Here is an 18077-nt window from a genome sequence, read left to right on the forward strand (position 1 = left end):
CCCATGCATGTTGGGTTACTGGAGACTCAACTCACGAATGAGAAACTATCTGAGTCTGAAACGACAGAGCTGTTTTGTGCATGTCCCTGATGCTAACAGGACCAAATGGGAACCGAAGAGCCGGAAGTGTATTTTCTTGGGCTACAGTGAAGAGGCGAAGGGTTACCGTCTCTATAATCTTGTTACTAAGAAGGTAATAGTGAGTCACGATGTGGTCTTCTCAGAACAGTCGCATCAATTGGAGGAGGATGCTTCCTTCCTAGACAATCAGGACCAGGATATCCATCCAGTACAACCAGCAACAGTAGATCGAACTCCCCCAACGGTGCTTGGGAGGATTCAAGATAAAGAAGAGGAAGAAGAGCATGCAAAACCACAACGGCAACGGCCATTCTCAAAGTGGGTAAAGCAGCTTTTGGATGGCAGAGAACCTCCAGCCATTGAGGAGGAACCATCCGAACACTGCCAGTCCAAGAGATTAGAGGAGCAAAGAAGGGCTGTGCAAGCAAAAGCATAACTTCATCTCCCTGACAACGACACCCAAAATGTGTAGTTTGGCGATGACACTCCATGTGGAGAGGAGATCTTGGAGGGATGCCGAGGGAACTCTCCACCTCCTACCACTCTCCTTGGGGGAGCAATGCAAGCCCACGTGGTAAAAAGTGTCACTCCAATGGCTTCTGGAGTTGGAGCAATGTGAATCCTCAAGAGAAGAAAGGGGAGAAGGAGGAGGGATGAAAGAGGGTGGAAAGGAGAGAGAAGAGGGGAGGGGATGCATGAAGCAAGAAGGGGGAAAAGGAGGTAGAGACATTCACAAAGGCAAGAAAAAGAGAAACATAGACAACACTTCTAGGAAAAGAAGGAGACCTTCAATTTCTCAAACTTGCATCCATACAATTGAAGACCAAGAGTCAAACTTTCTAGTTTTTATACATATTTCTCATGTTACAAGCACTTGGCCATGCTCTAAGGAAGAATTAAATTCTCATCCTAGCCTTTTCTCTGCTCTATTTCCTAGGGTTAACATGAGATAATTGGATGGCTACTAGCCCTATATATAGCTTTAAAAGTGCAAGTTATCTCCTTAATCGATTTTGAACTTCTCTCAATTGCTTTTTCTAAATCAAAATGAAATACTCATCCACAATAAGTTGCAAAGGGAAAAAGAGTATATCTAGTGTGAGAAAACAAATAATCTCGATCAATGAGCATTTTCCTCATCCAACCATGGGCTAATCCTGTCGTCCTTTAAGTAGTTCTCAAATAATCTTGATGCTAAACTTCCTGGATCTGCAAACGAGAACCATTAGGCATGTTTAACTAGTCAATGAGAAACTTAAAAGGTAAACATTCCTACTCTCTCGAATTGAATGTGGTAAAAAATGATGGGAGCATAAGGAAACAATTCCAAACAAGGAAGAATGCAAATCTAAGCCTTTAGTCTTTTTTCTACAAGTTGGTATCACATCATTTAAGGGACTCCTAAGACTTTTCCTCTTTTCCAACCTATTAGCAACTCATAATTGCTATACATGGAATGCACATATAACATTCCTTATAGGAAACCATATAGTTGTCTTACTTACTTTTTATACAAACCTCCTATATATATTAGACTCTCAAATTCAAATCTAAGGAAATACCGGATCTCCATCGACTCCCCTTCGGGGAGAGAGAGAGAGAGAGAGAGGATATTATGGACATAGTAACATCACAGCCAATTGGATTAATTTAATCCTAATTCCCCCTCCTTCAAATCCCTCTTATGGAATCTCCCTAGTTGATAACTATGAACTGCATTATTTGTCACTCACTTAGGTTGTACTAGGCTATTTCTATGGAGGATGGCTTGTTTGCTCCTCATTTATGGACCAAAAGTTTAAAATTGTGAAGTCCCCACTTTCTCTTATGGTTACCACACCTTGCCAAGGAATAACATGATTCTTTTCATTTGAGAAGATTTTTGCATCAATTTGTCTAGAAGTGGTGAGTTTCCCACCAGCATGCTAGAGGCTGTTGGATTGGGCATGAGTTGATTTTTTGACATTGTGGCTACTTAGGGGAGATAGGTGTATCATTAGATTGAATAGTTTGATTAGTTACCAAGATGAAATTGTAGAATTGGTCTCTCAAATATCTCAAATTTGAGGGAAGATTAGTGATCATCAAACAAGTCTTAATGGCCTATATAATTTATGTCAATAGTGTGCATGGTTTTGAGAAAACCTATTACCTTAAGCTATCGAGAGTGAGTATCGCGAATATGTAAGAGAATGATATATCACCTAAATCTCAATGAGTGTATTTGCATTCCAACTGAAGCATCAACCAAAGTCTTGTCACGATTTCTTCTGTCATTTGTTGTGGAAATCATGTCTCTACCTCCGAAGCGATTTCTTGATGTGAGCGATGTTGGAGAGAGAACATTAGCTAGACGATCCAAAGAGTTGAAGTTTGCGAAATATATAGATTTAGAGGCCTTCAAAAGCGCTCATGCCTTCCATAAGAGCTTTTCATCCAAAAGCATACTTTTCATCAAGTGTCTCAGGCCTTAGATCAAAATTAAATCCAAGGCTTATATTAGGACACGTGGCCCAAGGAGAGGCCAAGAAACCCAAAATTCTCGTAGTTGTGTTGTTAGAGGATGAGTTTGGGCCCAACATGGTAAGGTTTTGGCTAAGAAAGTGCATGTAACAATTGAATTTCGTGCGCGAACTTGTGCATTGGGCAAAGACGAAGGACGATGCGATGATGACCGCAGAACCGGCCGGCTTTGACTCGATCCAACACAACATCCTTCATCAGACGAAGGAGGAGGGGTTGCTACAGTGCGATCATTTTGATGTAGAGCAGGTGCATCGGATTGCCCGGTCTTTGCTTCTCACTCTCAGCACGGCTTGTGTCGAGAAAACGTATGGAGATCTCTTCAAATCACCTCCCTCTGTTGCCCCGGATGTTAAAAAGGAGATGCTGGATTACCTCACTCAGCAAAGCCCGTCCTACGCATCATCCGAGAGCAGCACTAACGGCGTGGGCGGTCCGTTGCGGGCACCAATGGAAATAGTGGAAGAGCTTCTGGATAATTTTGTGAGGTCCAAGACAAATTTTCTGAGTAGAGTATCCAGCAAGCTTATTAGCAGTGAGAGTAAAGAGGATAGGGTCGAGGATCTTGTCCACGAACTGGATAGGAACGGGGTATGGATGGTGGATCAGCGAGAAATGTTGGCAAAAGCGCTTCTTAGGCGCTTGGACCGCTGCGGAAGCTCGAATTGTGGGATGAAGTTCGCGACAAGCGAAGAGCTTGCCTACCACAAGGGCATTTGCCCGCTAAGGCCAATAACGTGTGCAAATGAAGGTTGTGGTTATGTTTTCTCTGCCTTTCATGCGGTAGACCATGACTCCATTTGCACTTTCAAGCTCTTGCCTTGTGAACAGGAATGCGGGGCTCTCATCATGCGCAGCAATATGGACAAGCATTGCGTCACCGTCTGTCCTATGAAGCTTGTGAATTGCCCGTTCTTTCAAGTCGGATGTAAAAACCAGCTTCCACAAAAAACCTTGGAGCAGCATTGCACGGACTCCATGGGCTCCCATCTCATGTCAGTACTCCAGGACCTGCAGAAACAAGAGATCTTGGTGTCCAGCTTAACACAACGTATTCTATTGCTGGAGAAGGTAAGCTTCTATGACTTAAAGACTTGGCAATGCAATAAATAACACTCGACCACTAAAGTTTCTGGTTGACTTTTAAAATAAGGACTACGTTCGAACAAGCATTGCTGTTTACTGCTGATGTAGCTGCATGTATCAAGCATGTCTGCAAAAAATTGTATAAACATGAAAATTGTTACCCACATATATGTCAAATCTTGAACTGCATATGAACTCACTGCACGTCAATCTTTTTAGATTTTATCATCACAAGCAGTTTTAGTTTGAATCTCACATTCTTGACGTACATCATCTGGTAGAGCACGATATGCCCACAAGGCATTATGGGACAGCATGTCGTTAATGTCAGACTGAACACTAGCGCCGCTGCCCTACTAACGACCCGTTTGGTGCATTGGCTGTCTGAGGGTATCAGAAAACATGGGTCAAGTCCCCACTTGTAAACCCCCAAACGACGGGAGAGTGACACTTGTAGTTTGAATAAGGGGAGGGGAGAGGGGTTTAGAGGCTGCCATATGGGCAGCACGGGCTGCCATATGGACAGCATATGATTGTCCTCCTTGTCTTTAATGGTGATCGACCCTTTAGAAGTAACCTTGAAGCTTCCTTGGTGACACAAATTCTTTGTTTATACGGATCCAATGTGATATTTCTTTAACTATTTTAATCGATAGTGGTTGCTCTCATAATTTCCTTGCCAGTTCCTTGGTGGTGCATCTTAAATTGTATAGAGGCCCAAGTTTTGTTAACTATCAAATCGAACTAGCCAATGGCTCTTCTTTTCCATCCAATACATGGGTTAAATAGCTGTCCTTTCGTATTCAGCGATACATGGTACTGAATTCTGACCTTATCATGCTGATGTCATCCTCGGACAGCAGGAATATGATCATGATCCCTCCATCAGCTTCTGACATCATAACATCTAGTCTGTTCGTAACAATCAACCTATCCAGTTAACTGGTCCCAGATTCCAGAGACGCTCCTTCTACACCTGTTGCCTCAACCTTGCAAGGAAGTGCCTTTGTACTTGCCAAGTTTCTACCGCACTTTGTTGGTGAAGTCAATCGATGAGACCCCTAAGCAGGACTTGCTAGAGTATGTTAGTCAACCGTTCTTCCAGCCCCATCTAGATATTTTCCTACATGAATTACCACCTCGATGACCAATGGACCATTTGATTGAGTTCTCCACTCCATGTCGGGTTTTCCTTTAAATAACACGAAGAAGTATGTTAGTCAACCGTTCTTCCAGCCCCATCTAGATATTTTCCTACATGAATTACCACCTCGATGACCAATGGACCATTTGATGGAGTTCTCCACTCCATGTCGGGTTTTCCTTTAAATAACACGAAGAAATCCAAGGACTCTACATCAATTATAGAGCTCTTGATAAGCTCAAAATACAATTGATGAGACCCCTAAGCAGGACTTGCTAGAGTATGTTAGCCAACCGTTCTTCCAGCCCCATCTAGATATTTTCCTACATCAATTACTACCTCGATGACCAATGGACCATTTGATGGAGTTATCCACTCCATGTCGGGTTTTCCTTTAAATAACACAAAGAAATCCAAGGACTCTACATCAATTATAGAGCTCTTGATAAGCTCAAAATAGCAAATAAGTACCCTTGCCTTGCATCGATTGACCTTGGACACTTAGTCCTAGGTCTAGGTACAAGTACCTTGTACTTGTACCTTGTCATTATCTAAGTTTGACGTGACTGCTAAACTATCGTACGACTCTTTGCTACCTGCACTCTCTCTCTCTTTTGTGATCGTCCCTTCATTGGCATCAAAGCGGGTATTGCTTTTGTCTTCCAGCTCTCCTCAGCCCCCCGAGTCCTCCATTGCTCATTGGGAGTCTGTTGCTCTGTTGGTCATCACATCTCCAGCCTGTTCGAGGATCCTCAACTGCTGTCTAAGGCTTCCACAGCCATTTTTGTCGCCATAACTTACCTTATTGCTGCTTTCCAGCAGAGGCAACTACTTCTAGGCCCTGCTGCAGCTTTTTCGAGGTCTCCTACAGACCTGTGGCCATCAGTCGCCATTTTTTGTGCTGCAGATCCAGGCGCCCAGCTTCCGCAACCTCATACAGATCTCAGATGTAACTGCATTCCCTTCCGTACAGTCGTACATGCGTACGGAAGGTCTGGTACCTGTTTCGTACTGCATTCAGTACTTACGCCGTACAGCCCATATGTGAGCAGACGTACAGATCCGTATCTGCATCGCCATACAGCAGATACGGACTGCGACTCCGTACATTTCCGCACTTGACATGCTGTACCTGCTCCGTATAGTTTCCGTCCAGCATACCAGCACTGCACCTGATCAGTACAACGTACTTGACTCGTAACTCCATCCGTACATCTGTACATTGGATTCAGTCACCTGCTCCGCACAACTACCGTACAGCTGTACAATCTGCTCCGTACGTTCTTCCGTACGGTTTCACTTGCAGATCAGCCGTCAACAACTTGTGCAATTTGGGGCTTTTGCAGGACATTGGCAAATTTGGGGCTTTCAGTTCTTTTCACCTCCTTTGGTTGCAATTTCTTGCAAAAATATTGGAGTTTTGGGATTTGGTCTGCAATTTCTTGTTTAGATTGCAGTACATTGGGTCAGATTGCAGGATATTAAGTTACATTTGCAGCACATTGAGTCAGATTTGCATTGGGGCTTTTCTGCATTTGCCCTCTTTTTGGCCTATTTGCCCTCAATAAATTTGGGGCTTTTGCCAAATTTGCTGTTTTTGCAGTGAACATTGCCTATCACAGTCACATTTGGGTCAGATCTGCATTTGTCCTTTGATTTGGGTCTGAAATTTGCAGATATTTGCTGTCATTTTTTGGACAGCCAGCTTTTTGCAATGATAGCCTTGAGGCTTTTGGGTTTTCAGGTCTTTTTCAGGGTATCACATTTGCTATGGCTGGGAACAATCAAGATTTATTTGGAGTTCTTCGTGAAGATGATAAGTTGGATGGAACCAACTATCCGATGTGGTCTTATCTCATGAAACATATTCTTGTTGCAAAGCATTTGTGGAATATTGTTTCTGGGGCTGACCTGAGGAATGCTACAGTGGTTGCCTCTACTGCTGGTCCTTTTGCAGGGGGTACTTCTCCTGATGCCTCTTCCTCTAGCACTCCTGCTGCTGCTCTTCCAACTCAAGAACAGTCAAGATGGGATGCAAGAGATGCAAATGCACATTCATGCATTGCCTTATCATGCAAGAGAATCATTATTCCACACATCCGGTCTTGCAGGACAGCAAAGGATGCTTGGGATAATTTGGCTTCTCTCTATCAAATTCGCAATGAAGCTCGTGTTGCATATTTGAGAAGGCAATTACAGGAAGTCAGTATGAATGAAGGTGAGTCAATGGATGCATACTTGACAAAGGTCAAGGACCTCATGGAACAACTTGCCAACATTGACAAAGTGGTGCCAAATTCACAGCTTGTTAGTACCACATTGAATGGACTGCCAGAGACATATCAAGGGTTTGCTACAACCCTTCGATTAGTGGCCATGGGTAATCCAGACCACTATTCTTTTGATCAGCTAGTTACTTTGCTTTTGCAGGAAGAGCAAAGTAGAGCTAACAATCAAGCCATTATTCCTGATCATGCATTTGCTTCACAACAGACAGGAAGAGGCAAGGCTTCCAAGCCTATGGGCAAGCCAAAATCTGCGCATAGCAGCTGTAATTCCTCCCATGCATCTAAAAATACAGCAGATAAGGCAAAGAAGAAAAGATGCAACTATTGTCGCAAGCCTGGACATGACATTTCAGAATGCAGGAAGCGCATTGCTTCGGAGAAAAAGAAAGCATGATTGACAGTTAATGCCTCACATGCTATTGAATCCTATGAACCAGTAGATGCTTCACATGCACATGCTCTTGAGGATGATTGGGCATGGGCTGTCCATTGCTCATTTGATCCCTCCCACTCTTTACTGCTAATGATGCTCAATCCTGGTACTTTGATAGTGGTGCTTCCAAGCATGTCACATCTTGCAGACAGTTGTTTCACTCTTTAGCTGATGCACCTCGAGGGGGGACTGTTACATGTGCTAATAATGCTTCATATGCTGTAAAAGGAGTTGGAGATGTGCCCATTTCAAGCCATCCTGTCACTTTGACAAATGTCCTTTTTGTGCCTGGCATTGAAGTCAACTTGATTTCAATTTCAGCAATTGCTACTTCAGGTTTCAGAGTAATTTTTGATGGCTACAGATGTCTAGTTTATGATCTTCGTGATGACAATGCCATAGTTCTCACTGGCACTTTGCAAAAAGGGCTTTATCACCTTGATCATAATCCAGCTGCACTTTCTATTGAAGCATTGGCTATTTTAGAGTCACAGCTTGCTGAAACTCATCTTTGGCATGAGAGAATGGGCCATCTCAATTATAGAGCTCTTGCAAACCTACATTCACAGCAGATGGCAAATGATGTACCTCAGACTCACACAGTTTCCAAACATGTGTGTGAGGGTTGTCTTTTGGGTAAGATGCATCGATTTCCTTTTCAAAAGAATTGTCCAAAACTCTCATAAAGGAAATTGCAGCTAGTACACAGTGATGTCTGTGGCCCAATGAGGACAAATGCCATTGGGGGGTATAAGTATTTCATGACTTTCATTGATGATTTCACAAGATATTGCTGGGTATATCCTTTAAAGGCCAAATCTGAAGTTTTCTCATGCTTTCAGAGATAGCTGACAATGGTTGAGAATGAATCAGGATGCAAGCTTGTCACCCTCAACACAGATGGGGGGGAGAGTATATGTCAAAGGAGTTTGATGCATTTCTGTCTTCATGGGGCATTATTCACTCATGCACCACTCCTTACACTCCTCAGCAGAGTCCTGTTTTTGAAAGGAAAAACAGGTCCACAATGGAGATGGCCAGATGCATGCTTAAGGCCAAGTCTTTGCCCAATAAATTTTGGCTTGATGCAGTAATGTGTGCCAACTATGTGCTGAATAGATCACCTACACGGGCATTGAAGACCATTACACCTTATGAAGCATGGAAAGGCAGGAAGCCTTCACTTTCACACATGAGAGTTTTTGGGTCTCTTGCATATGTTCATGTTACCATCTCAGCTGAGACATAAGCTTGATGACAAGGCAATCAAATGCATATTTATTGGTTACAGCCAGGAGAGCAAAGGGTATCGGTTATATCAACCAAATACTGGGAAGATTATTGTCAGTAGAGATGTGATCTTTGCTGAACATTCAGCTTCTCCTCTTGTGGACTGACTCCGACTGCAAAGCAAAGCCAGATGTTGACATGTTTGATGCCTTTGAATCTTGGTTACCTCTGCCATCATCAGAAGAGGATTTTGACCAGCAACATGAGCCTCTTGCAGGCCCTCCACTAAGCAATAATCAGCCACAACCTCATGCTGATTTGCAGGTTTCTCTTCCGGTACAAAATGATCCCACTACTCATGACGCAGTCATTGAAGAAAGAGCTGTCAATAGACAGCAAAGGCAAGTTCCCAGATGGCTTCTTGATACATTGAGGGACAGCAAACAAGATCAGCCTTTTGCTGCCCGGACAAGATCAAGGAATAGACAGCATGGTCACTTTCTTGAGTTTGCACTCCTTGCTACAGCTTGCAATGAAGAGCCTTTGTGCCATAAAGATGCTTTTGACAGCAAAGAGTGGATGGATGCAATGAAAGCTGAGTTACAATCTATTGCCAAAAATGACACATGGGAATTAGTAGATCTCCCTCCTGGCAAGCATGCCATTGGAATGCGGTGGGTCTACAAATTAAAAAGGAAATCCGATGGCAGCATAGATCGATACAAAGCCCGTCTTGTTGCAAAAGGGTATGCCCAACAACAAGGCATTGACTTTGAGGAGACATTTGCTCCCACATCTAGGATTACTACCATTCGATGTGTCATTGCCGTTGCAGCCCATCATCATTGGCAAGTGCACCAACTTGACATCAAGACCGCTTTTCTTCATGGGGATCTGCAGGAAGAAGTCTATGTCACATAACCTCCTGGCTTTGAGGTTGTTAATTCTGAAAATAAGGTATGCCGGCTTAGAAAAGCCCTTTATGGTTTGAAGTAGGCACCCAGGGCATGGTATGCCAAAATTCATGCACACTTACTATCCCTTGGTTTTCAAAATAGTCCCACAGTACCCACTCTTTATGTCCGTGGGAGTGGATCTGATTTTTTAGTGCTGATTTTATATGTGGATGATATGCACATCACGGGCCCAGATACTCAGCAAATTGCAGCTTTCAAGGCTGATTTGCAGCAGATTTTTGACATGTTAGACATGGGACGGCTCCATTATTATTTGGGCATTCAGTTTGCTCATGTTGAGGGGGGTATCATGATGTCTCAGTCCAAGTATATTGGACAGCTCCTTGATCGTTTTCAGTTTGAGGATTGCAAGCCAATCTCTACTCCAGTGGACCCTGGCTTCAAATTCTCAGCTCATGATGGGAGCTCACCATGTGATCCTTTATCAGCAGGCTGTTGGATGCCTTATTTATTTATGTCATACGAGACTTGACTTGCAGTATGCAGTATCTCAGCTCAGCAGATTCATGCACATGCCCAGTTCATAGCATTGGCAGGCAGTGAAGAGAGTCTTTAGATATCTCAGAGGCACTTAGGATTTAGCCCTCTTCTATGGTGATCAGGGTTCACTTACCATGCATGCTTACACGGATAGTGACTGGGCAGTATGTTCCGACACCAGAGTGTCACATACTGGCAATTGTTTTTTGCTTGGCAATTCATGTATCTCTTGGCTCAGCAAGAAGCAACCAACAATTGCCACGTCTAGCTGTGAGGCTGAGTACAGGGCAGCTTTCACCGCTACAGTAGAGTGTGTTTGGCTTCGACAGTTACTTACAAATCTTGGTATTTGCCAGACATCCTCCACTATTGTCTACACTGACAGCTAGAGTGCTTTGGCCATTGCACGTAACCCAGTGTTTCATGCGCGTACCAAGCATATTGAAGTTCACTATCATTATGTTCGGGAGTGGTTGTTAGCAGGAGACATAGAGTTGTCCTATCTTCCCACAGAGGACAACATAGCAGATATGTTTACAAAGGCACTTCCTCGTCCCAAGTTCGAAGTCTTCCGACAGGCTTTACACTTGGTTCCCTTTGTTACATGATCTGACATCCCTTGTACATTCATAGGTAGGCTATATCCTTTTGGATGAACATGTGCCACCATGACCAGAAACTACTAGGTATTCTGAGACGTTTCCAGAGTACTTGAGCCCATCCCATGGAGGGGGGTTTGTAGGCGATCTTCTAGTGGTTCTAGTGATGCCCTATAGGCCATGGTATGTGCCTTGTAGGCATAAGTGTAGGCACTTGTTGAAACGAACTTCCTGCATATCTCTCTCTTGGCTTCTCAATCACGGGCGATGGCATCGGGTATATCCACCCAGCCTATTTCGTGGATCACATGTTTCATATGATACGTAATTTTTATCTCTCATGTCTATCCACAAACCCACATCTCCCTAGATGGTTCCCTCTGCCACATGTCCTCATTTTAGACCTTTTTACTTGGTACACCAATTACCCCTCTCTTGGGGCACAATTTAGAACATTTGCCCCTTGGCATTATTACACATTTAGGTGCACCTAGGCCTTAGCACTCAGAATCACCTAGTCAATGCCATTACACCCTCACCTAGGACCTTGGCAGTTACTTCTGTTGGCCATTTTTATTTACGCACATTAAATATTACAGAAGTCGGTCATCTGAGAGAAAATGCCTACCGATCTTTTCGAGGTCATGCTATCTCGTCTAGAGCATAACATTCCTTCCCTCTTCAAGCATCAGCGTCCTCGATGATGAAATCTGGGAACACTCTATGTAACTGATATACGGATTCCCAGGTAGCTTCAGATAGAGGCTGACCATGCCATGCAACCAACACCGTGGGTATCTTCCAATTTCGTATTTGCATTGTTCCTCGGTCCAGGATTCTTGTTGGTTTGCGCCTCGCATTATCCTCTATCTCCTGAAACAAAACCATACCTTCGATTAGTAAGTCACCAGTATGGAAAAATTTCTTTAAGCGAGAAACGTGAAACACTGGGTGCACCTTACAGCCCTGTGGCAATTCTAATTTATAGGCTACCTTGCCTATTCTTTTTAGAATTAACCACGGCCCACAGTATCGAGGTGATAACTTAGCACACTCTCCTGAAGTCAACGACTTCGAGTGCGAAGGAACTCTGAGAAAAACATTTTCTCCTTTCTTAAATACTCTTATAGACCGGTTTTCATCCGCATACACCTTGGCTCTATCCATAGCCTGGCGGATATTAGCTCTCGCAAGTGCTAGCATCTCCCGCATCTGAATCTCAAAGTTCGCGGCACTAGGCACTTTCTGAGATACTCCAACTATAGTTGGATTTGCTGGTCTATAACCATAGTTCAGTTCAAACGGACTGAACCCGGTAGAGGAATGTTTTCTATCATTGTAGGCAAACTCTAACAATGGCAACCACGTGTCCCATGTATGTTACCTCAATGACACATATGCCCTCAGCATATCCTCTAAAGTTTGGTTGACTCTCTCCGTCTGACCATCCGTCTCAGGATGATCCCTACTACTCATTCCCAACTCAGTCCTTAGTGTCTCAAATACCGCTGTCCAAAAATGATCGGTAAATCTGACATCTCTGTCTGACACTATGGATCTAGGCAATCCATGCAGACGAAATATATGTCTAATAAACAAATCCGCCACTTGCGGGGCACTAACAGACTCTCTAGTCGGAACGAAGTGAGCCATCTTGGTTAGACAATCAACCACCACAAGGATAGAATCATACCCTCCTTGTGTTGTAGGCAGCCCTACAATAAAGTCCATGGAAATGCTCTCCCACTTACTTAGTGGTATCTCCAAGGGCTGTAAAAGTCCGGGTGGCTTCACCCGCTCGGCCTTGCTTACCTGACACGAGAAACACCGTGTCACATATTCATGAATATGCTTTTTCATCTTTGGCCAAAAGAAATCTCGCTTCAGGAGATCATAGGTCTTCTCGATCCCTAGATGTCCCGCACATGGGCTATCATGGCACTGTCGAATGACTCTCTGCTTGAGATCATTCTGACTAGGTACTACAACCTTGCCATTTCTTTTCAGCATACCATTCCTTATTGTATATCTTGCATATGTTTGGCCTTTTCTGGATGCCAAGTCATCCTTTTCATTTTCCCCGGGTCTAAACTCATGAGCTTTAGGCCATAAGCTCTGGACAAACTCGTCTACCTTTTGAGTTTCTCTAATCTCGGTCATTAGAGCAGTCTCTAATACCGTAAAACTCATATTGTGCATAATGCGAGACAACGCATCAGCAACCTTATTATCTTTCCCTCTCCGGTACCGAATCGTTAAATTAAACTCCTGCATGAGCTCTGCCCACCTAGCTTGGCGGCCCCTCAAGTCAGGCTGTTTACAAAAATGCTTCAGAGTATCATGATCCACATCCACATAAAACTCTGAACCATACAAATAATGCCTCCATGTTTTCAAAGCATGGATAACAGCATACAACTCCAATTCATGAGTTGGCCAATTCCTTTGAGAGGGAGAAAGCTTCTTGCTTTCAAAGGCTACTGGCCTTCCCTCTTGAAGGAGAACTGCTCGTACCGCAATGCCACTTGCATCGGTTTCCAGGAACAACGGTTTTTGGGGATCAACTATTTTTAACACCGGTCCTGTGACCACAACTTGTTTTATGGTGTTAAAACTTTCTTGTTGATTCTGTCCCCAAATAAAAGGTACTTTATCTGAGGTCAGATCAGTCAATGGCGATACTATTTCAGAATATCCTTTGATATGCCTTCTATAACATTGGACAAATCCCAAGAATGATCGCAACGCGGTCAGACTCTGAGGGATTGGCCAAGTCAGTATCGCAGCCACTTTCTTTGGATCCATTTCTACCCCCTGTGGAGTAATTCTGAACCCTAAATATTCAAGCCTAACCATACATAGTATAGTTTTCTTTCTATTTACATAAAGATTGGCTTTCCTCAAAGTACTGAACACTATTCTCAAGTGTTCACGATGCTCAGTAATACTTTTACTGAACACTAGAATATCGTCAATAAAATGTACTATAAACTTTTCGATATACGGATGTAGTAAATCGTTCATAAGCATGACGAATGTCGTTGGAGCATTGGTAAGTCCGAAAGGCATTACCAAAAACTCGTAATGACCAAACCTGCTTTTGAAAGCGGTTTTATGCACATCCTCGGCTCTAATCTGGATCTGATGGTAGCCACACTTAAGATCTATCTTGCTGAAAATCACGGCTCCATGTAATGCATCTAGCAAATCATCAATCCGAGCCATCGGATACCTATGCTTAACAGTGATATTATTCAATGCTCTGTAATCTATACAGAGGCGAAACGTATCATCCTTTTTCTTCTTTAATATCACTGGCGAAGCAAAAGGTGAGAAACTTGGTTGAATCTGCCCCAACTTGAGGTATTCTTTCAATTGTCTACGCACCTCTGCCTCTTTAGTAAAGCTCATTCTATAGGGAGGTCTATTTACAGGTTGTGTCCTCGGGATCAGTTCAATTTTATGTTGAACTTTCCACTCTGGAGGTAACCCATAAGGTAGTTCATCCCTAAAACATTCAGAGAACTTCTCTGATATTTCTTTAGCCAACTCGGCCATTTTCCCATCTTGGGTAGCCTCAGTGCTAGTCGATGCATCATCAATCGACTCTACCGATGCTATACGCAGACACAGAAACTCTTTCGGAGTCTTCTGAATTTCCATGGCTGAAATCAATGGTCCTCGAGGTAAATCCTTTTCACCTCGCAAAACATATTCTACCCTGTTCATCTTGAACTGATAAATATGCTTTTTCCAATCAATGGCTGGATTTTTCCAAAAATGCCAAGCCATGCCTAGGGCTATATCTGTGTGAGCAAGTCTGGTCAGTTCAAAGTCCAGCTTCTCAACATAGTCCTGAATTTGAAGTTCCAACTGGGTAACCCTTTGGTCCCATACTTCAGTTGAACTTCCGTCCGCCATCCTGACTGTATAAGCATAGTCAGATGGACTAGTTTTCAACTTGAGCCTCTTAATAAGCTTCGAGTTGATTACATTGTGTGTTGACGCTGAATCAAACAACACAATCACATCATGACTGGCTACTTGCCCTTTCATTTTAATCAACTCGGGCTCATCGAAAACCGTATACCCCATTGCTGCGGGCTTTGAAAGGATGTTATCAGGTGCACCGCTTACTAACTTAGTAACAGACACACTTAACAACACAGGTACTAACCTCTGAGAAGGTCCCGCCAATTGCATCTGCATATGTTCCGCATTGGGACTCTCCTGCATTTCCGCGTCGCATTCAGATATTATTATATTGGCCATGCGACGGTCTTTATTCAGTGGATAATCTTTCCACTGATGTCGCTGAAGGTAGCCGAAGCACAATCCTTCTTTTCTAGCTTTCTCTTTTTGTTCAGGGGTCAACGAGGACTTTGACCAAGCCCGGGCTGCCATTGGAGTTACCACTAAGTAAGTGGGAGAGCATTTCCATGGACTTTATAGTAGGGACCAGCAAAAACAAGTACCACCGTTGGGGTGAAAAGGAAAATAACTCCAATGGTGGTACTTGTATTTGCTGGTCCCTCAACCGGCTTCACCTGCTTGGTTTGGCCACTTGGTTGGGAGACATTTGTTATGTTGGTTTTGGACCACAGGTACAAGTCACGGTGCTTTGAGGTCTTCCGGCCTATGTAAAACGGGAATGTCTATTTTTTTCTCGTCTGCTGTTACGCAGGTTATCACCCCGCTCCACCTTCGCTTCACTCCACGCGGGCGCACATTGGTGCTCAGCAAAGCCGTACGTCGTCAGCCCACCAGGGATGTCTAGGCCCTGCAACTCTTTCACTTGCAGAATACTTGTAAGCTTAGCTTCTGGCCTCAACCACTACCACGCAAAGCCTGTCTGTCAAAGGTGCGCCATGCCATCGCAGCACGTCGCCAGTGTGCTCCGTTCATCGAAATCTCGTCGAAATCTCCCACAAACCGAACTCAGCCACCACGTTGTTCGTTGTCACGGGCAACACCCTTCCAATTCGTCGTACGTCACGAGCAGCCGATTATCACGCATTCCTTGCACCCCATCACTTCAGATCACGCTCTCTTCTCATCCCGTTCGTCCAGCCTTTGATCTCTACCATATGCTCTGATACCAAAATGAAACGAACTTCCTGCATATCTCTCTCTTGGCTTCTCAATCACGGGCGATGGCGTCGGGTATATCCACCCAGCCTATTTCGTGGATCACATGTTTCATATGATATGTAATTTTTATCTCTCATGTCTATCCACAAACCCACATCTCCCTAGATGGTTCCCTCTGCCACATGTCCTCATTTTAGACCTTTTTACTTGGTACATTAATTACCCCTCTCTTTGGGCACAATTTAGAACATTTGCCCCTTGGCATTATTACACATTTAGGTGCACCTAGGCCTTAGCACTCAGAACCACCTAGTCAATGCCATTACACCCTCACCTAGGACCTTGGCAGTTACTTCTGTTGACCATTTTATTTACGCACATTAAATATTACAGAAGTCGGTTGTCTGAGAGAAAATGCCCACCGATCTTTCCGAGGTCATGCTATCTCGGCTAGAGCATAACACTTGTAGTGTTAGTGCCTAGGCCACATAGGACACTTAGTCCTATGTGACACCTAGGACACTTAGTCCTAGATCTAGGTACAAGTACCTTGTACTTGTACCGTTTCATTATCTAAGTTTGACATGACTGCTAAACTATCGTACGACTCTTTGCTACCTGCACTCTCTCTCTCTTTTGCGATCGTCCCTTCACCCACTACAAGAAATGCTCATGATGTGCTTGTTTCTCGGTTTGGCAAGCTTCTATCATACCAAGGGAGGTACTCAACTTAGAAACAAAATGAAAATAAAGAGACGTGTACACAACAATTGGCCGAACAAGCTTCTTCTTAAAGATCAGGTCAGGTGCTTGCTGTAGCACCTGAATGCAGCTTAAGAAAGAATGCGAAGTCTTCAAAAACACACCCAACAGGACGCTGCAAATGAACCAACATAAAACACTGATGTGCAGAAGATATGGAGCACACAGAACCTAAATAAGAACTAAGTATATTTGTCCACAGAGGTAGCAAATCGTAGCTCGAGCTCTAGCAGATGCTGGGCAAAGTACAGCCCGAGGATGCTCTGAGGGAGATGAAGTTCCTGCATGCCTCAAGTGAAGAGGGCTTCATTTCTATGCAGATACTGACGCAGGAGCTCCTTTATATAGGGCATTCGAGCCCCAAACCTGGCCGACCAGGTCCATCCAATCAGCTGATCAGATCCCAGGGGTCAAGCGCGGACCAGATCTAGACCAGTTACAGCTCACCAGATCAGCCAACTTTGTCAACCCTGTTCACCCGATCAGCAGATCAAACCTGCTGATAGTATTTGCCAGATTTGCTGACTGAAACCATAACTCCTGCACACCTTTCCAGGCACCTCATTCTGCTGCAGATCTGCTACTGCCTGTGGTTGCAAACTACAATCCTATTCTGATACTAGTCAACTCCGTCTGAGTATTGTTGCAGCTGCTCACTGTCTCTGCCTAACTTGCCTAACCTATAGATATACATGTTAAGAAGGTCACCTCCTCATCTGTAAGCCCCCAAATGAGGAGAGCATGGGGGAGGGAGACCTAGGGCAAGGTATGCCCAGAGAAAGGGGACAGCCACTGTACGGATCAGTACGGGCTGCTGCAGGGCAGTGTACGGAAGGTGTGCAGGGTGCGCCAGGGTCTGGACAAGGGCTGAACAGAGGCGGAACAGTAGCAGCATGGAGTCGCACTGTTGCAGCAGGTATCAAGCAGGTCTATGGTCTGCAAGCAGGGCTGGCAGGTGGCGGGGTAGGCAGTCCAAAGGGGCTGGGCCCTGCATGGAACAAAGGGCCAGCAAAGGGCCCTAAATAGGGCTGGATAGGCAGCCAACCAGACAACCAACTGGTCGGTTGGTTAGGGCTGCTACAGACCAGCCAGTTGGCCCAATCAGGGCTGGCTGGTCAGTTGGTTCTGGAGGGCCTTGTGCCCTATATAAGGAGGGCCTTTGTGCCCTTATAACTCATTCTCTAGAGCAGCCAACCACCAGCAGATTGAAGCAGCAGGAGGACCTTCCTTGGGCCTACATCCAGGAGGTGAAGGAGGCACATAGAAGCTGCAGAAAAAGCTGAGAAAGGGCTGCCTACCTAGGCTGATCTACAGGCAGTAAGGTAGAAAGAACCATTCTGGACAAAAAGTCTACAGACGCTCGAGGTGGAGCATGCGGGCTCG

The 18077-nt window shown here is 44.3% G+C and overlaps 1 protein-coding gene across 4 annotated transcripts in view; it reads left to right on the forward strand.

Moving 5' to 3' along the window:
- Positions 1–2675: 2675 nt before the first annotated feature.
- The window catches only part of LOC147899741 (TRAF-like superfamily protein), a 35473-nt gene continuing 20071 nt past the window's right edge, over positions 2676–18077 (forward strand). For all 4 annotated transcript variants that reach the window (XR_015541418.1, XM_087378161.1, XM_087378162.1 and 1 more), the window contains exon 1: positions 2676–3675. Coding sequence is in view for 3 of the 4 variants with exons in the window: in XM_087378161.1 (XP_087234287.1) it covers positions 2749–3675 (927 nt within the window). In the remaining variant the exon portion in view is untranslated. The remainder of the gene's footprint in view (positions 3676–18077) is intronic.

The sequence above is a fragment of the Dipteris shenzhenensis genome, chromosome 8 (genome assembly GCF_047967505.1).
Source record: "Dipteris shenzhenensis isolate YYH24624 ecotype China chromosome 8, Dip_SZ_1.0, whole genome shotgun sequence".
Taxonomy (NCBI): domain Eukaryota; kingdom Viridiplantae; phylum Streptophyta; class Polypodiopsida; order Gleicheniales; family Dipteridaceae; genus Dipteris; species Dipteris shenzhenensis.